General features: G+C 35.3%; 4 protein-coding genes across 6 annotated transcripts in view; all 4 read left to right on the forward strand.

The window, feature by feature from the left end:
- The first annotated feature begins 653 nt into the window (after window positions 1-653).
- LOC148572742 (putative LRR receptor-like serine/threonine-protein kinase At2g16250) lies at window positions 654-4978 on the forward strand. 2 transcript variants are annotated; one of them, XM_088506545.1, is made up of 6 exons: window positions 654-1027; window positions 1269-1316; window positions 1499-3183; window positions 3370-3495; window positions 3708-3730; window positions 3909-4978. In XM_088506545.1, exons 3-6 carry the CDS (start codon window positions 1901-1903, stop codon window positions 4508-4510), a joined length of 2034 nt encoding a protein of 677 aa, XP_088362671.1. In that variant the 5' UTR covers window positions 654-1027; window positions 1269-1316; window positions 1499-1900; the 3' UTR covers window positions 4511-4978. The 2 variants fall into 2 exon arrangements, with proteins under 2 accessions (XP_088362671.1, XP_088362672.1); XM_088506546.1 differs by having other exon boundaries at window positions 654-820.
- Window positions 4979-5805: 827 nt separating this feature from the next.
- On the forward strand, window positions 5806-9928 carry LOC107631954 (putative methyltransferase PMT28). Its single transcript, XM_088508260.1, is given in 9 exon segments — window positions 5806-7163; window positions 7249-7398; window positions 7698-7968; window positions 8069-8161; window positions 8295-8469; window positions 8563-8686; window positions 8688-8806; window positions 9047-9247; window positions 9584-9928. Coding segments are annotated over 9 exon segments (2196 nt in total). The 5' UTR covers window positions 5806-6299; the 3' UTR covers window positions 9783-9928.
- Window positions 9929-10560: 632 nt separating this feature from the next.
- On the forward strand, window positions 10561-12097 carry LOC107633994 (S-adenosyl-L-methionine-dependent tRNA 4-demethylwyosine synthase). The gene is given in 2 exon segments (XM_016337577.2): window positions 10561-11422; window positions 11425-12097. Coding segments are annotated over 2 exon segments (849 nt in total). The 5' UTR covers window positions 10561-10671; the 3' UTR covers window positions 11523-12097.
- A 1256-nt stretch (window positions 12098-13353) lies between these two features.
- Window positions 13354-20500, forward strand: part of LOC107631953 (uncharacterized) — a 115832-nt gene continuing 108685 nt past the window's right edge. Inside the window, exons 1-3 of one of the 2 annotated variants that reach the window (XM_016335561.3) lie at window positions 13354-14139; window positions 14216-15274; window positions 15372-15743. In XM_016335561.3, the coding sequence (XP_016191047.2) occupies window positions 13471-14139; window positions 14216-15274; window positions 15372-15545 (1902 nt within the window). In that variant the 5' untranslated portion in view covers window positions 13354-13470 and the 3' untranslated portion in view covers window positions 15546-15743. Of the gene's footprint in view, window positions 14140-14215; window positions 15275-15371; window positions 15744-20500 lie in introns of those variants that run through there. The other variant, XM_088508261.1, reaches the window with a different exon arrangement.

A 20500-nucleotide genomic window follows, 5' to 3' on the forward strand; every position in this document is an offset into this window, starting at 1 on the left:
AATTGAAATAATTTTTTTAGTATAGATAAATAATTAAATGTGTTTTTGTTTTTGTTTTTTAAATTATTTAAATTTTGACACGGTAAGATTAAATTATTTGATTAATTTAAAAGTGTAATTTGTTGTCTAACATAAAAAAAATATTTAAGTCTTTTAAAAAATTAAATAAATTTTTTTTATTTTTATTAAATTATAAGGGTGTTTTAGTAAAATTAGTGATATAATATATATATTTTTTAAAAAAATTAGATGTTGATGTGGAAAATAAATTCTACATAACTTATTGTTATTTGTCCATATTTTAAACATATCGGTACGTATGAATTTATGGTTGTACCGTAACAAACATCTATAATTTATTATTATATTAACTGAAATTGATTGATATGACTATTATAGTTTTCTACTATTTCTCGTGTTATTTATACAGGAGAATAACATTTAATTTAATTAGATATAATCTTTATTTTGAACGGTTAGTAAACTTGAAATGCATTCTATTATTCACGTTGTTTATTCAATTAGTGGAATTGATTTATAAGATCAAAATGAATATATATGGAGAAAAGTAAAACACTATTGTTGATTTGCTATGATATTTGTTTTTGAGTTTGATTGCCTATTACAAACTGTAGACAAACCTAACATCAATTATTGGAAACCCCATACACAAAGACACATAGATATAGATATAGGCATTAGAATGGCACCATAACCACCATAACCACCATAACAACTTGTTGTTCATCAGCACCTCCCAATTCCCAGAAACTCATTAAATAACTCCGGTGATAGTGACTAAGACACTTTCCTCAAACAGGTATTCTTCCCAGCGGTTCCACAATTAATGCAATGCTTCAAATCCTATCCATTACTCTCTCTTCACTATTCACTATTCACTTCCACTCCTAAACTGGCAGATACCTCCATTTACTGTTTCCTTTCCTCACAACCCCACTTTCCAAAATCTTTTCTTTCTTTCAAGTATTCAACACTACTAGACTATACATCAATCTTCAAATCTTGGGTATGCAGTTTTCTTAACCAAAGATTTTGAGTTCAAACTTTTGGATATACTATTGTATCAATAAGCAAAAGTGAGAAACTTTATTGTCACAAAAATAAATAAATAAATAAAGGTTGGCTATTTTTGTTTTTTTATGTGGAACATTCAACAAAGTGAGCTTGGAAGAGTTGCAATTTGTTGAATGCTGTTTTTTATTTTTTTTATGATTGCATGAATGGATTCTGTTTGTGGATTGGTTCAGAGATTACAAGACAGAACAGAGCAGAATCACCAGAGCTTGTAATTGGAGGTAACACAAAATTCAACAACATTAAAAATTGGTCTCAAAAACTTTAATTTTCTTCATGTGACATATTCAGCATCATCATGAAACTTCGCAAATAGAAAATCCAAAAAAAAAAAAAATAATAAATAATGAAGCATTCATGTAAATTACTAACATTAATGGATTCTTTTTGTGTATTGGTTCAGGTGCAGAATCAACTTCGATCTTCATTGGGTATAAGAGCAAAAAACTGGCCAAGAAAAACCGAACCGTGCCGGAACTGGACCGGGATTCATTGCAAAACGGGTTCAGTTATCGGAATCAACATTTCCGGTTTCAGAAGAACACATAAAGCTAGTCTTCACCCAAGTTTCTCAGTTGATGCACTTGCCAATTTTACCCGTTTAGCTTCCTTCAATGCTTCAGGTTTTGTGCTTAATGGTTCTATTCCTGAGTGGTTTGGTGACAAAAGCAATAACAACTACCTTGGTGCACTCCAGGTGCTTGATTTAAGTTCTTGCTCAATAACTGGCTCTATTCCTGAGTCAATTGGTGGTTTGATTTTGTTGAAGTCTGTGTTACTTTCTGGGAATAGCTTAACTGGTAGAATGCCTTCAGGTTTGGGAATGTTGTCTAATTTATCTGTGCTTGATCTCTCAGGAAATGAACTTTCTGGGTCTATTCCTGATTCATTGTTTTCACTTGGTAACCTCACAAGTCTTAATCTTTCTTCCAATTACTTATCTGGGAATGTTCCGAATCAACTTAGTAACCTTTCAGGGCTTGAAACTTTGGACCTTTCCAACAATGCACTAACTGGTAATGTGCCTAGTGTCTTGTTTTCTCGCCTTTCGAAACTTCGAGTTCTCAATTTGAGTGGTAACTTTATTGATGGTGATCTTCCTGATACTTTGTGGTCATTACCGAGCTTGCGTTTCGTTGATGTGTCCAACAACAACCTTACCGGTCCTCTACCGAAGTTTTTCGGTTCAAATACTAGTTCTACTGATGCCACCTTCAATCTCTCAAACAACTTATTCTTTGGAACTCTAAATATTTCGGCTAAGAAGTTTAGAATGATTGATCTGTCTGGTAATTATTTGGAAGGCGAGGTGCAAGGTGTTAGTCTTAGTAATGTTAGTTTAGCTAGGAATTGCCTGGAGGATGTTCCAAATCAGAGGGATGTTAGTGTTTGTAGAGTGTTTTATGAGAAGAGAAATTTACCCTTTCCATCAAATTCGACAATGGAAAAATCTTCCAGAAAGAAACTGATATTCATACTGGTAGGTGTATTTGGTGGACTTGGCTTTATTTTGCTTCTGGCATTGGTCCTCATACTGTTCTTAAAACTATGTGGCAATCATAAAAGCTTGGAAGTTCAAAGGGGAACCGAAAGTGGAGGGCCTGTTCCAGTAGGGGAGAGTCCTATGCCGCCTAAAGACCTTGCATTCGACATTGCTGTTGGGGAATCATTTACTTATGAGCAAATTCTCAAGTTGACTGGTAATTTTGCTGAAGAAAATGTCATCAAGCATGGTCATTCTGGAGACCTCTTCTGGGGAGTAATGGAAAATGGAGCTACTGTTGTCATCAAAAAGGTAGATTTGAGTTTGTTCAAGAGAGAATCATATGTTGTGGAGTTGGAATTATTAAGCAAGGTTTCACATGCAAGATTGATCCCAATCTTGGGACATTGCTTGGAGAATGACAATGAGAAATGTATAGTTTACAAGTATATGCCAAATGGAGATTTGGCAAGTTCTTTGCAGAGAGTCACCGATGCAGATGGTAAATCGAAGTCCCTTGATTGGATCACGAGATTGAAAATCGCTACAGGAGCTGCCGAAGGCCTTGCTTATCTACATGATTGCAGCCCTCCCCTCGCTCACAGGTAGTTAACACCAAATATAATCTAGACTCTTTATTGTTATTTCATCATGAAGGAAATGAATCTATTGGCAAAATGTGATTGAGTTTATGATATGCTGTCAAAGTGTCATTTTATGCTGCATTTTCAATTTTTTGTTACATCATGGTGCCTTGCAAATTACTGAAATTTACTTTTGATTTTGTGAAGAGATGTTCAAGCTAGCAGCATACTTCTTGATGATAAATTTGAGGTGCGACTTGGAAGTTTGAGTGAGGTTACCACCCAAGGAGATGTCCATCCTGGTGTCATGAACAGGCTGTTCAGCAAGCCATCGTAAGTTTCGAATTCTTTAACAGACAAAGACATAAAAACAGCTGAATCTATTACAATAATTGAATATTAAACCTGAAGAGGTACCGTCATGATTTATAAATATATTGAATCTTAGCATTTAGTTTGAATGGATGCTGATATTTAAGTTTACTGTTACATTTTTATGTTCACTCAAAGTTGTAACCAGTATTTTCATCTTTGTAATTTTGCAGATCTTCTAATCAACCAAATTTTGGTAAGTAAACTTGTTTACCCTTTCTAGTTAGTTTTCATCCAAGTGTTGATGGAAGAGATTTAAATGCAGCACATTAGTCCCATTGAACAACTTTTAGTGATCCTGCTACTACATACATTGGCATGAAATTTTTTCAAGAGAACTAATATGCATTTCTTATTGCTTTGGCAATGATCAGGCACATCATCAGTAACTTGGGCAGGTGATGTATATGGTTTTGGTAAGATTTTGCTCGAGCTTATTACCGGAGATACCGAGGTCAGTAAATCGGAGGATGCCACCTCAAGAGAGTGGTTGGAGCAGACCTTGCCTTACATTAGCATAGATGATAAAGAAAGGATAAATAAGATTGTCGACCCTTCTTTGTTAGAAAATGAGGATCTACTTGAAGAAGTATGGGCTATAGCAATCGTAGCAAGATCATGCCTGAATCCTAGGCCTTCGAAACGTCCCCCTATGAGACACGTCCTCAGGGCGCTGGAAAATCCGTTGAAGGTTGTAAGAGAAGAAAGCGCAAGCTCGGTGAAGTTGCGAACAACTTCGTCTAGGAAGTCTTGGAGCACTGGATTGTTTGGTAGCTGGAGACAGAGCTCATCAGATAGTGCTACTGCAACAAACAAAGATAGTTCAAGTGGGACTAAACAATCAGGGAAAGTAAGTTCCCAAGGAAGTGGTGTAATAATGGATCACTCATCTTCCAATAAAAGATCATCCAAATCCAATGAAGTTTTCCCTGAACCATTGGAAACACAAGATGTGGAGATTGGTGGGGGAAGATGAGGCAAAAAGGAAGTGATGAATTTGCCTATTCTTTAATTGTATAAGATTGATAATTGTTTGTACCATAGCAATTGCTTGTGCTACATTACCAAGAGTAATGTTATTTGTACAGAACAAAGTTGGATCCTTTTGGACTTTTGGTATGTTTGACACATTGTCATCACCCCCATGCTGAAGCAATCAAACAACATGGTGGTGCTAAATTATGTGCACTAGCAATTGCTTATTTGTACCACACCCCTCCTTGTAGGTCAATGAATGTGTGAGGCATTGTAAAATGATAAACAGGGTGTTACAATTTTGTGAGGAATTAGAACTTAAAAGTGTGAAGAATATTTGCTCAAACTTTCTTTAGCTAAGTGTATTATTGTAAATTAAGTCCTCTTGAGCATTGTGGCATATGCCCTAATTTTCCCTGTGAATTTATATCACAATAAAGATACATTCTTCGTCTTTAAAACATTAATATTATTTATCTCACAGTAAATAGATATAACAATAAAAGATAGTATTTTTAATCTTATATAAAATTACATTAATTTTCATTAAAAATATCATTAATTTTTGTAAAAAGAGTAAAACATTCACACAAATCCAACAATATTTTTTGTTTTATTTTTATTCATTTATTGAAAAAAGAAGAAAATTTACAACAGATGTAAACACCCCCAAAAAAAAATCTAATACTTGGAGTAAAAGACTTCCATTGACAAAAAAAGAAAACCAAAGTTGTTGTTTTTGCTTTCTTACAGTTGAAAGCGCTGACTAAACAGTAGTTGTCTCTGTACTTCTCTTCATTCCTCAATCGAATCTCAAACTGATATTAGCACGAAAAAAGGAAGGAAAAAAAAAAAAAAATCTTTTTAGAGCTTGTTTGGGTGAGCTTCTAAGAAAAGATCTTTTTTCGAGTTATCTTTTTTTAAAAGATCTTATAGAGAAGTAAAAGTAATTTTATGTTTGGATATCTCATATAAAAAGGTCTTTTTATCAATCAATTATGTTTGGGTATAACAATATAAAAGTACTTTTTTGTTTATTTATTACATGAAAAACATCTTTTTTTTAAGAAAAAAAGATCTTTTAAAAAAAGATGTAAATTACAGCTTCTCAAAAAAGATCTTTTTTTGATTTTACTAGTGCTTTTACTTTTACTACTAGAAATTTGTCAAACACGTTAAAAAATAAAAAAGATCTTTTTTCATTGAAAAAAGATCTTTTTTTAACAAAATAATGGCGCCCAAACATGCACTTAATCTCTTCTTGATTTCCACCTCCAATAACTTAAACACCCATTTTCTATTTTTGCCAAAATCTCATTTATTTCTATTCTTTTCTTCGAGTCACTTTGAAACTGACACTTCTCCTATCAACAGTAACACCTTAACTATCCTCACTTTCATCAGGTACGGTGCCTTCTCAGATTTGAGAATTTCATTAAAAATTTCACTATAAAGTGCCTATTAGATTCATATATGATAAATCTAGCTTGGTGCCTATTAGGTTGTGAGTGAATAATGCTATGTTTGTTCTCAACATTTCCTTAATCTTTTACTTAGATGTAGATGAATAAAGCTAGCTTGTGCTGAATTTCAGATTTTTAGATTAAGGGTGTGTGAGAACTGAGAAATTTACTTCATTGTTAGCTGATTTTTCCCCAATCAGATTAGCTAGAGTGTAGTGGATGTGGATTTGTGAGTTTAGACATAGTGGCTTGACTCGATCTGATTCGATTCGATTCGTGCAAGATTAGTTGATTTTGGGATAGTGGTGAATTTAGAGTGAGTGATTTATGGCCATTGCAAAGTTGGTTAGGAAAGTGAAACCATATGGGTTATGGGTGAAGATGACAGCTGTGACAATGTTGGGTTTGTGCTTCATCTTTGTGTGGGGGGTGTTCTTGAATTCGTCTTCGTCTATTACCACACAAAGGGAAAGCTTTGAAGACATTATAGAACCTTCTTCCTCCTCTTCTACTTCTTCTAAAGGGGTTCAAACACAAACACAACTACCACACAAGAAGGAGGAGACTAAGGCAGAGGAAAAGCAAAATTTTGGTGGCGTGTCGAATAAGGAGAAGGATGTGTTGGGGGAGGATGAGAAGAATGGTAATAGTTCTGCCACCGTACATCAGGAACATGACAAAGGGGTGGCACCACATAAAAGGGTGCATAAGAACGATAAAGATAAATATAAAGTGAGAGCAAATGAAGTGTCTGAATCTGATGGTAATGATGAATCAGAGGATAAGGAAGAGAAAGAGGAGAGTGAAGGAGAGTTGGAAGGTGAAAAAGAAGGGTCTGATCGTGACAGTGAAGTGGGTGTGGATTTTGAAATGGATGATGGTGGTGACAGTGGTTTAGCTGAATCTTTGGATCAGGATTCTAAACTGTTTGAAGATGGAGGTGTGGGAACAAGCAAGGGACAATTTAAAGGGCCATTGTTTGATCCAAATGCTAGCTATAAGTGGAAATTGTGTAGTACTCGGAGCAAGCATAACTATATTCCTTGTATTGATATTGAAGTTGGTGGTGGGAAGGTTCAGAGTTACCGTCATACTGAGAGGAGTTGTCCAAGGGCGCCAGTAATGTGTTTGGTTCCTCTTCCTCATGGTGGATACGGGTATTCGCAACCATGGCCTGAGAGCAAATCAAAGGTACATGAACTGAAAAAGTTAGATTAAGTGTTGGTGAATTGAAGTGTATGTTCCTTAATGGTATAAACATCTTGTGTCAGTGCAGATATTGTTTAAGAATGTTGCACACCCGAGACTTGCTGCTTACATGAAGAAGCATAGTTGGTTGGTGGAGTCCGGCGAGTATCTTACTTTTCCACAAAACCAGTCTGAGTTCAAAGGTGGGATTCAGCACTATCTTGAGTCAATTGAAGAGGTAAGTTTTCTATTAGGGTGTAGCAACAGCTAGAGTTTTATTTCACAAACATGAGATATTGTTAGTAATTTGAGGACATGAGTTTTGCATTTTCCTTGGAAGCATCTAGTTTCAAGCTTGATGTTTATGTTGCATCTTAAATATCCACTTATTGTTTACACAAGCACACTGATTGATCAATGATGTTTTCACATTCACAAAGTGTGCTCTCTTTAGGAACAATATGATAGAAATGCATCTGTGACTTTAACAACACGATTATTTTGAAAACATTTTGAATATTGTTCTGAATATTACAGATGGTACCAGACATCGAGTGGGGAAAAACTATTCGTGTTGTCCTTGAAATTGGGTGTTCAGATTCGAGCTTCGTGGTTGCACTTCTTGATAAAGATGTTTTAACATTGACCCTAGGCTTGAAGCATGATCTAGTGGACTTAGCTCAGGTGGCACTCGAGCGTGGCTTTCCGGCAGTAGTTAGCCCTTTTGGTAGAAGAAGGCTTCCTTTTCCAAGTCAAGCTTTTGATGCTATTCATTGTGGGGGTTGCAGCATCCCTTGGCATTCGAATGGTTTGTGTCCATGTCTTTGCACCTTTTTGAAGTAATGGTTCTGTTCTCCAAATTCTACTTATCATATTACAACAATAACTCAATTTTCTCCCTGTTTTAGGTGGTAAGCTTCTGTTCGAGATGAATCGGATTCTAAGACCCAGTGGATACTTTATTATGTCGACTAAACATGACAGCATTGAAGAAGAAGAAGGTTGGTCAGTCTCACTTTAAATCAATCTGTTTCTTGCAATTCATTATTTTCTTCACACCCCATGTTCTCTTTTTTTGTGGTGCATTCTTGCATTGCTATACAAGTAACACTGATGCATCTTTTTCTTTTCCAGCCATGACTTCATTGACAGCATCTATTTGTTGGAATGTTCTGGCGCATAAAAGTGACGACGTTGGTGAAGTTGGAGTTAAAATATATCAAAAGCCTGAAGGAAATGAGATATATGAGTTGAGGAGGAAGAAAATTCCACCACTTTGCAAAGAGAGTGAAAATCCTGATGCAGCATGGTATGCTTCTGTTACATTATTTTGCCAAAACTGCTTCATGATTTATCCAACTTGGCTTTCTCCATCATATGACTTACCATATTATCTAAATAGGTACGTTCGAATGAAGAGTTGTTTGCACAGCATTCCAATTGGAATTGAAGAACATGGGGCAGAGTGGCCCGAGCAATGGCCGAAGAGGCTTGAATCATATCCTGACTGGATAAGCAACAAAGAGAAAATTGGTTGCTGACATGAACCACTGGAATGCTGTTGTTAACAGGTCCTATCTCAATGGATTGGGCATTAACTGGCCGAGCATCCGAAATGTAATGGACATGAAAACCATCTATGGAGGGTACGCCTGCGAAACAACTCGATTTTTTACTTGATGTGAAAGTCTTAGAGCTTGTAGTACAGAAAAAATACTTGTATGCTATCTATGCTCCTAGAGCACATTTAAATTCTCATTCATTCATGCATTAAATATACTTAAGGAGCTGCATATTTTTTTTTTCTTTTGATACATATTTGAATGCACATGAAAAATATGCTAGAAACATGGTTGATGATAATTTGTTCTGCTGCGAAAACACAGATTCGCTGCTGCTCTCTCTCGGTCTCAACCGAATGTCTGGGTGATGAATGTAGTACCTGTTCACGCGCCGGACACACTTCCCATCATTTTTGAACGCGGCCTAATTGGTGTCTACCATGATTGGTGTGAGTCATTCGGTACTTACCCAAGAACATATGATCTTTTGCATGCTGATCATTTATTCTCACGGCTCAAAAACAGGTATCAATATGCAATTTTCCTAAAGTTTCAGTTTCCAAGTGTTGTTCCATGACATCAACTTTAGTTTCACTTGTTGTTCATAGTGATATGTCACAAAATACTCACTTATGGTATGATATTAGAGCTTTTAGAATCCAAAGTTAGATTAAGTTTTGAGATAGTGATGGTTCATGACATTATTAGAATCGACCCAACATCTGCATACCACTCAATAACTATTATAGGATAGACTTTGATACCATATTATAATTGATATAATACGAGTATTTTTGTTTGCAGCATTCATATTTAAATAAAAATAATAATAAATTAAGGATTGAGTTTTGAGTTTTGCAGGTGCAAGCAACCTGTATCTATTGTTGTTGAGATGGACCGAATGTTAAGGCCTGGAGGATGGAGTATCATACGTGACAAAGTTGAAATTCTTAATCCATTGGAAGAAATACTTAGAAGCATGAAATGGGAGATAAGAATGACCTTTGCTCAAGACAAAGAGGGTATCTTATGTGCACAGAAAACTATATGGAGGCCTTAAATTATTAATCTTCTTCCTTATATGCATCATACATCAAAGTTTCTTCCTTCTACCACACCATAGAAATCACAAAAATAGCCAATTCGGCTTAAAACATCAAGACCTTCATTCATTCAAATTAAAGAGTGAAAATTTGACGGTGAAAACTCACGTGCATTTATTTTTGTGTGAAGATGATAAGTTAAAAATTATTAGATGATACTATTATCTTCATATAAAGACAACTGCATGTGAATAATCACCAAAATTGATGAGGAAATTTTTTCATAGTCATTCTCCATCTAACAAGTCACCAAAAAAAAAAAAAAAAAAAATTCTCCATCTAACAAATTCAAATGATTCTATACCTTTTTTTTTTTATTTTTACATTTTCCAACCTCCATTTGTATATTAGATTTTGTAATAGGTGTATTGAAAAGTTTAGTTATTATTGGCTTAATGTTATCGCCAAGCGTTGGAGTGTATACCAATTTGTAAGCCAGTTTAAATCTTATAAACCATAAGATTATTTTATGATATTTTCTTAAAGGAAAATAATTAATATATAAAGAAATTTATATTAAGAAAATAAAATTGGACACAAACAAAGAGGAAGTAGATTTATAGGAACAAATAATCTTATGGTGATTTAATTTATTTATTTATTTTTTGACAGAACTTTTTTTGTTGGTATTTGATTTTGTTTATGGTAAACTGAGCCCAAAACACAAGTCCCAAAAAACAATGAGCCAATTAAAGAGGAGCCCATAATGTATTGGGCCATCATGTTTAAATTAAAGCCCATTAATCATACAATTCGTTTCATGACGCCGTCTTCTTCTTCTTCTTCCCCATTCCTTTGTTTCAGTTTCACCACCGCGCGCTGCAAGAGAAAAAGGAAATACCTAAAATGCCCTCTGCATTGTCTTCTTTCCCAGCGCGTGTGACGCTACTCGCTCTCTTCTCCGCCACAACCTTCTACTTCCTCTACAAGTCTCGCCGCTTGCGCCACCTCAAAACCCTCACTCTCTCTTCAAAACACACTACACGTGGCAAAATCCTATTCGTTTCACAAACCGGAACTTCCAAAAACCTAGCACAGCGCCTCCACAATCTCTTAGCCTCAAACGGCGTCGTTTTCGACCTCGTAGATGCTCAGAGCTACGAGCCCGAAGACTTACCGAAAGAAACCATAGTTCTCATCGTTGCTTCTACTTGGGAAGATGGGAATCCACCTTCCGGAGCACGGTTTTTTGCCACGTGGCTCGCGGAGAGCGTGAAGGATTTTAGGGTTGGGGCGTTGCTTCTGAAGGGTTGTAGGTTCGGGGTGTTTGGTGTGGGGAGCAGGGCTTATGGAGAGAGGTTCAATGCTGTGGCTAAGGGTTTTGTGAAGCAGATTAGGGATTTGGGTGGGAGTGAGGTTGTGCCATTAGGGGAAGGTGATGTTGATGGTGGTGAATTGGATTTGGATTTTGAGAAGTGGTGTGAGAAGGTTGTTGGTTTTTTGAAAGGCAAGGTTTTGGAAAATGGGGCTAATGGTAATTTGGAGTGTGGGGTTTATGATTCTGAGGAGGAATCTGAAGGAGAGAGTGATTTGGAGGAAGAGGAAATTGTTGATCTTGAGGACATTGCTGGGAAGGTGCCACCAAGGAAGAAGACGGCAGCGCAGCTGAGAGTAATGGTAATGGAAGTGGAAAAGTGAATGGCCAAAGAGAAATGGTGACTCCAGTTATTAGAGCTAATTTAGAGAAGCAGGTATAATATCATCATGGTAATAGTATTGGTTTCAAATTGCAGTTACAGTTGGTGTTGCTATGGTATTGCAACTACTACAATTGCTAAAAATTGCGGAATGTGATCTAAAAACCATTCGATTGTACTTTATATAATGACATCTATGGATATAATGCCGTGCAGAAATTTGCTATTTGCAAATTATTGGTTTAGAGAAACAAGCATATTAGACTTCAAAGTTCATATATTGGTTTATTGATGTTCACTGTCAATTTGCACGGGTATAAAATTATTGGTTCGCATAGCGGTGTTAAGATTTGTAGATGGACCAAGTCACAGCTTCGAGGATGGGGTGGTTGCTACAAGCATTCATTCAGGAAACTTAAATGTCACAATATAGAGTAAAGCAATCAAGATATAGGAAAGAGAGACAACATCATAAATCAAGTCGCAATCAATCAGGTTAGAAAATTCAGAGATCCCGTATGCATAGGTTAAGCAGCCATGCCAGTGTAAAGCCTTTATAACTTAAATGTCACAATATAGAGTCCTGAACTAGGGATGTTTTTGAAATGGAGATTGGAACGATACGTTGAGCTTTCCCATTTTTGCCCCTTTTGATTTTCTCCACTCACTCATTTTCTTAGATTCCAATTTCATAAGTGATGTTTTTAGTTTTGATATATTACTATTATCACATATTAGTGTTCACCTATACCAGTTGCAGTTAATGACTATATTTATGCTTGTATCCAAATTTTGCCACTTTATCATATTTGAAACCACATTGGTATGGAATGCTTTTTCAATTGTTTGCAAGTGCCATATGTTAGAAGTCAGATTTACCTTTTCTCGCTAAAACATGCTTTCACACTGCATCTGTAAATTTTCCTTAGTAGTCACTATCAATAATTTAATTAATCTGCCATCTTAACCTTTAGCTCAAAACAAGTGTTAGGACCACTTTATATTTGTCTGATTCGTGTGCTAACCTACATAAATCAAGGTTATGACTTATGTAATTAGCTACGAATATAAATTGTTTTGTATTCTTCTTTTGTACACAACAATAACCAGTTAACAACCCTCCTCAATTTAGGGTAGTAACACTAAATTCACGAGCACAAGCTATCTTTCTTTTTGGATTAAATAAAATATAAAAAAAATTAATAAAAATAGAAATTTAATTTTTATATTTTAGTTCAAATTCCAAAAAATTTATATTTTATAAATTTAAAACGGAACAATGAACTTAAAACGGAATAATAAATAATTTTAAAAATTTATTAAAAATATCCTGTCTCATCAGCAATTTAGCATTGAAAAAATTATTACCGAAACTTATGATGTTAAAAAGATTAATATAAAATATAGCTCTCTAAAGTAGCATATAAATTAAAATTTAATTTTGTTTAAAATTAAAAATAACAAATAGTTATACAATATAATGTGACCAATTATATTTATATAATATATAATTTAAAAAATAATTAAAATATTATATTAATAAATTATTATTTAATTTATGAAATTAAAGATAAAAATTATTGCTTTGATGACATTATTTTTAATTTAAATTAAATTTTTTAGAGCATAACGTCATCAAAACAATAAGTTTCGATTTACATTTATTTAGTGTACTAATAATAAACCGAATTAAATTGTGTTCAGGGTATTTGCATAATTTTAAATTTCAAACTATTTTTTTTTGGTGACTTCTACTTTTTTTGGTGACTAATTTCAAACTATTTATTAACACGAATTACCCCCAAAGTTTTTTTTTTTTTTTTTGGTGTCTATTACCCCCAAAGTTAAAAGATAAAATAAATTGGAAGATTTTTTTTATCTTTTTATAAAAATAAAAAATAAAAAATCCCCGAATAGGTTAAAAGGGGAGGGGAGGAGTGGGGAATTTGCAAATCCAAACCCAATTCCAATTCAGGGATTCCTAATCGTATCACAATTCGACGCCGCCATGAACAACGATGATCGGGTGCTGTCAATCCCACTGAAGAAGACTGATCCGGTGGAGCTATACCAGCCGTTACGTAAGTTGGTAGCCTCAAAATACTCGGAGGGCGATGCACAAAAGGTTGAAAGCGTTCTCGAAACCCTAAACAAATGCCGCCGGGACATGGTGGAGCCTAGAGCGGACCTTTCCCTTCCCATGCAACTTGACTGCCTCCTCCACTACTTTAAATGCCTTTCCATGGTTGCGAGACTCTTCACCTCTCTCTCCTCCGACGCCGACCCCATTCTCTTTGTCTGGTACGACGCCTTCAACCCTGATCATCAGGATGGGGTCTCCTCGCAGCGCAGCGCCATCCAATTGGAGAAGGCCGCTGTTGTCTTCAACCTCGGAGCCATCTACAGCCAGATTGCTGCCTCTTGCGACCGTACCACCGCCCTTGGCCGTCACCTTGCAATGGAAGCCTTCAAAGTTGCCGCCAATTTCTTCCGCCAACTCTGGCAGGTTTTTGCCAAGGACGTGGTCGCCACCCTCGATTTGACTCTCGTCTTCGCGGAGTTTCTGCACCTCCTCTTCTCCGCTCAGGCTTCCGAGCTGGAATTACGGGAAGAACTCAACAACAACGACGCCAGTTACGCTCTCCAACAACACCGATGTGCCCTATCGTTTATATCGGTCAGTCTTCACTCTTGATTGATTTTACATTTATTCTTCATTCTAATGATGATGAATTGATGATGATGATGTTTAGGTTTCTGAGCTTTATGGTAGAGCATATGCACTGATACCTACTGATTCGGCTGCACGAAAACATGTGGACTCTTTTGACCAAACCTGGGTAACTCATCTTTACCAGAAGGCGACATTCTTTGAGGCGGAGGCTCGTCAGAGGCAATCATCCATCCTACCCGAATCCGAGCGACCTCATGAATTCTCATCGGTCGAATCCTGTGCTCTTGATCATGATGCAGAATGTGTCCCTGAGATATTAGTTAGAGGGATTTGCTGCGGGTCCTCGACGAAAGCCAAGCTGCACTCGACGGTAGCCAAGCTGCCATACCAAGTACCAATACGAATGCCCATTGACCTCATCCACTCGGAGTACAATCCTTTCAAGATGATGAAGTATGGAAAGCTGGTGGCTTACCCATGGGACATGCCTCCTCCTTATCCAACAGATTCGGCAATCCTCTCATCTTCCTTGTCTTCTTCGTCATCAGATATTCTTGCATTCATTCCTTTGAAGAAGAGTGAGCCCTTGAATCTCTATGAGTCCCTGCGCAGTTACTTTGTCCTCAAATACTCTGAGAGTGTGGCAGAGAGAGTAGATGGCCTTCTGGAAATGCTACACAAATTGCGCAATGAGATGCTGCGTGATGACCTTTCGCTACCCCTTCGCCGTGACTGCCTCATGCGTTATTACAAATGCCTTTGCATGATTGAGCCTTTCTTCCCTATGAATGCCTCACCCAACCCACCTATCTTTGTTTGGTACAATGCCATCAACCCTCAACAGCACTCTTCTCAGCATAACATCCATTTGGAGAAGGCCTCTGTTCTCTTCAACCTGGGAGCCATCGGCACCCACATTGCTGTCTCCTTCGATCTCACCACCATCCAAGGCCGTCGCTTTGCCAAGGACGCCTTAATGAATGCTTCACGTTGGTTCTATCTACTGTCCAAGTTTGAGTCTCGCAAGGCATCTGGCACGATTGACTTGTCAGAACACTACATCCATATGATAAAGTTACAGTTTCAAGAGTTGGAATTGAAGTTTCATGTTCCCCAACCTGATGAACCAGGATATCCTGTATGTATGATCTTCTACCGTTTCAGTTGATCTTTTCTTAGTACAATTGATTGATGTCAATCTTGATTTGTTAAATTGTTTGATTGAGATGATGCAGGCTTCAGCTTATGATCCGTCGAGTGATGTCACTGAACAATTTCTTTTAGGGTATTTTACTGCTCACTTCATGCTTCAAGGGATATGTCGAGCAGCACCATGCTTGGACCTTCTCTCTGAGGTTAGCCCCGTCAAGATTAAGGATGGAAATCTTGTGGCCAATGCCGCAACCTGAGGCACCAAATTTGGCATTGGAGAACTTGAGCTTTTAGAACATTACCGTAGAGGAAAACTCTAGGAATTAACTAATTTACTTTTTTAAATTGGATGTTGGAACTTTGTTGGTTGATACTAGAACTCTTCTTGTGAAATATTATCCTCGTGATTTTGTTTGTTGATGCATGAATATATATTCCTTCTTATTCATCACCAATTTGTAGTGATTTGTATGCCTCTGATCTGATCTCGTAGCTATTGCTAGTTATTGTTGCATATTGGGAAATTGAACTTATTATTCAGTGTTTCCGATTTCCATCAAGGCCTAATAATTTTAAACAAGCGAATAATATTGTTTTATCTAGAATATTCTTATTGTTTGGTGAATAAATTGTTAGAATGTAAATCGATCGCTAGAATGAAAATGGAGAAATACTAACCTATACAACTAAACTAACTGATCAGTTACATTCAATTATATATAAACATAACTATCGATAAAAGAAAATTTACCTACATAATAAATCATGTATTAACTTCGTGTTTTTTTTTTTTTTTATACCAAAGATAGGAGATTCGAATCCGTAACTTCTTAATTAAGTATGGGGAGACTATGTCATTTAAGCTATTACTCATTGGCAACTTTGTGTTTGTTTTACTTTTTGTTTTAGAATATTTTAAATTGAATAATTCATATGGATATAGCAATTTATATTTTATTGAAACAAATTTATTCTATTTAAAGTGTACTCTAATAATATTTAGAGTCATTTTATCGAACTAAAATTATTTTGAGAGTCAAAATATCATTTCTTTTTCAAATCATTTTAATTAGTTATGTATTCGAGATCATTTTATCAAACTAGGCTTTTTAAATTATATACGAATCATACTCATATAAAAACAGATTATTAGATATGCATTTATTTAAAAAACATAAATTGACAAATATTTCAAATTTGATAAACAAAAGTAGAAAAAAAATTCTTCAATACTAAAAGGGCCAGCATTAAGGGTTATTAACAACTCTATCTCTTTTTACCCAGGTTTCTTAAACAACTGGCAAAATTCAATTAACATGTACCGTAAAACTTTTTCTTTTAAGTAATGGTTAAAAAAATAAAAAAATTACCATCTTTTGAGCAAAATGTGGGACTTTTTTTCAATTAGAACTTTAGAAGTGAAATAATAGCACGATTTGCAAAATGACTTTTTGTACCTAAAATAATATTTCACCATTATAATTTCATTCGTAGTTATAAAAACTGAACCGAACCTGCTAGTTCGACAAAAAAATCGGTGAACCGAACCCTAAGTCGGTTCTAAAATGCCTAAGCTAAGTTTCAAATCAAGAGTCTTTGAATACAACACCTCCTAATTGTGACTCAATCATCATGCTTCTTATCATTATATGTGACAAATACTAATTATATAGTGAACAATGTGCAAAAGAGCCCCTACCAGCATCTATCGAAGAAGCTCTTGCCACCCTACACTAGAGAGTAGCAATGGAAGAAGAATACTCAACCCACCTGGCGTTTGGTGGATCCGCCGACTCACTCAGCTCCCATAGGTTGTAATGGGTGTTCAGAGTGAAAAGAAATCATGACAGTAGCATCCAGAAATACAAGGCCAAGCTTGTGGCGAAGGGGTTTCACCAAAAGCAAAGGGTTGATTATGACCAAATATTTAGCCCATTGAATGGTTAGGCCTTCAATGGTCAGGGTCATGTTGAGCATTTCACTTGCAAAAGGGTGAAAAATTCGCTCGTTCGACTTCAACAATGCGTTCTTAAATGGTGATCTCTATGAAAAAGTTTTTATGAAACAACCAGAGGGCTTTGTATCCCCTAACAGTCTGCAAGTTTGCAAGCTCCAAAGATCTCTCTATGGACTCAAACAAGCTCCAAGGGCGTGGTTTACAAAACTAAGTGTTGCCCTTCATCAATCTGGCTTCACAAGCACAAAATCTTATGTGTCCCTGTTCACAAAGCTCACAGCAACCTCTGCCACCTACATCCTTGTCTATGTGAATGACATTTTAGTAACTGGTACCTCTGAAAGTAAAATTGCAGCAATTATGGCACAACTACACAACACATTCTCCTTAAAAGATCTTGGTGAAGTACACTATTTTCTTGGAATTGAAATTTGCAAAAGCTCCACAGGGACTGTCACACTGAAGCAGACCAAATACATTAAGGAACTTCTAAAGAAAGCTGATATGAACAATGCAAAATCAATACCAACCCCTATGACCTCATCCCTAAAACTCTCTGCCTTTGGTGACACTGCCTTCAACAACCCCACACTATACAGATCCATTGTTGGTGGCCTTCAGTATGCCACAATCACCAGACTAAAAATCTCTTTCTCTGTGAACAAAGTAGCTCAATTTCTTCACAACTCTCTTGAATCCCACTAGAAAGCTGTAAAGCGATTCTCAAGTATCTAGCAGGCACCTTACAACATGGGCTAAGGTTCAACAAGTTCACCAACTTCATAATATATGGGTTTTCTGACTCTGATTGGGCCAGTGATGTTGATGACCGGAAGTCGACAAATGGTTATGCAATTTACCTGGGTTCAAACTTAGTGTTCTGGGCAAGTAGAAAACAAATTGCAGTCTCAAAAAGCAGCACTGAAGCAGAATTCAAAGGCATCTTAGATGCAGTAACTGAGATTATCTGGCTACAAAATTTGCTGGGTGAAATCGAAGTCCCTTGTTCTACCAAACCCATAGTCTATTGTGACAATCAAAGTACTGTTTTATTGTCACTCAACCCAATCCTACACAATAAATCCAAATATTTTGCACTAAGTCAGTCCTTTGTCAGAGATTATGTCACCAAAAAAATTTTGTGCAACATATCCTAGCTCGGGATCAACTGGCAGATACACTGACAAAGCCTCTTTCAGCAGCAGCTTTCCTCAAGTTCAGGGACTTGTTAAGAGTGTTTGAAGCAGCACTTTAATGCAACTACTTAGAGCAACAACAGCTGAGCAACCCTTGGTTTCAGGAGGCAGTAAATGTGCACAAGTAAACCACTCTAGAGAACAAAAGCAGTTAGAAAAGTGTTAAGCTGCCAATGATAGCTCAGCAGTTAGTTAACAATTCAGTTAGTTACATCAGGAAAATTCTCTGGTATGGATCATATGAAACATCCATACATATGGATTTGTTGTGGCAGTTAGCATGTTGCGATGCATAGCTTCCTTTTTCTGTGGTATATAGAGAATTGCGCACCTAAAAGACTGGCAGCGCGGGTTGTAGCAGGTCGTAGTAGATGGTTAGCAGAGCATGTCGACGGTATACATTAGGAAGATTAATGTGTGTGTGTGATTATGATTTTTTGGAAAGTGGGCTAAAATTATTTAGGCTTGTAATTGTTTGAGCTTCTTTAGGGTTCATGGGATTTTTGGTTTCTTATAATAGTTTGAGGAAAAGGAAATGTGATGAAGGAAAAAAAAGCGTTATGAGAATCTTTATTTTTATTCTAAATAAATGTATATTATATTAATCATATAAAGTTGAATGGTTTTTTTATTCCGATCTTTGAGTGTGAGTGGTATTTTTCAGGATGTTAAAGAACATTTAATGCTATAATTGAGTTTTAACTTTTAAGAAATCTTTAATGATTTAATGATAAGGTGTGTAAGTGCTGATGCATTCTAATTTTCTTAAATTTTTTTTTGTTTTAGACCTGTTTCGGCAAGGACACACGCAGTGACGGACCCAGAAAATTTTAGGAGTGGGGACAAAAATATATACACTAAAATAAAATTTGTTAAACATTAATAATTATATATGGAAATATAAAAATTTAAAAAAGTTAGTGAACACTTTTATTCTTAAAATACTATTCATTATATATAATTTATAAAAAATATTTTTTTATTTCTAAAACTTGAACTTAAAATATTTTAATTAAATTATAGAAAATTTGTCATCCTAACTTATTTTTTATACACATTTAATAATAAAAAACTGAATTAATTAGCACGTTAACGACTAATGGTACACTAGTATTTATAATTTGAAACTAGAATTATATATAAATACTAGAAAAATTAAATTTGTATATAAAAAGTATGTTTATATAAAATAATAAAAACATAATTTACAATTTTTTTCTTTCTTTCTTTTTAAAATAATTAAATTTATTATATATTTTTTAATTTAATTTTAATATAATGTTAGATAAAAAATTTTATGTATCTATTTAATTATGTATTGTAATTTAAATATTTTTTTATTATTATATTTAAAAATAAAAAATATATTCTAAATTAGTAAATTAATCAATTCATTTTAAAATTTTATATGCAACATAGGTACATATAATAGAACAAAAGATATAAAACAAGTAATTAGGATGAATAAATTGAGAATAAAATAAAATATATAAATTCATGAAGAGAATAAAAAAATAGATTAATACCTAAAATATAATTGTTTGAATTAAAATTTGCAATTGAAAATATCAAAAAGAGAAACAATGAAATTGAAAGATACATAGAGTCATAGAGAGTTATATAAAACAAAATAGAGAATTTAAAATTTACCTTTTGATGAAGAGAAGATGACCACTAGACAAAGAAAAGAAAAAAAAGGTTGAAAATATGAAACTAAGAAAAGGGTTTAAGAGAATAAATGAGTGACGGCTGGGATTTAAAAACAGAAGAAGACTAAATTTAATTAGGTTAACTAATAATCAAAATCATAAAAAGATAAAAATGGGCTTAGACTTTTAATAATTGGGCTTAATTTATTTGTAGTGGGGTCATTTAAAATTTAAAACGGGGGCATATATATATATGGTTAAAAAAAATCAAATGACACTGGGGGCAAGTGCCCCCTCATTCATAAGTATGGGTCCGTGCCTGGACACACGTCTCCGCGTTATAGGTTGGATTCCACCTGCTGTTGGGAGGAGAGACCTGGTCGGCAGCGGGAAATGCCTTGCTTGAACAC

This window comes from Arachis ipaensis, chromosome B3, assembly GCF_059453495.1.
Source record: "Arachis ipaensis isolate K30076 ecotype BB chromosome B3, ASM5945349v1, whole genome shotgun sequence".
In the NCBI taxonomy this organism is placed as follows: domain Eukaryota; kingdom Viridiplantae; phylum Streptophyta; class Magnoliopsida; order Fabales; family Fabaceae; genus Arachis; species Arachis ipaensis.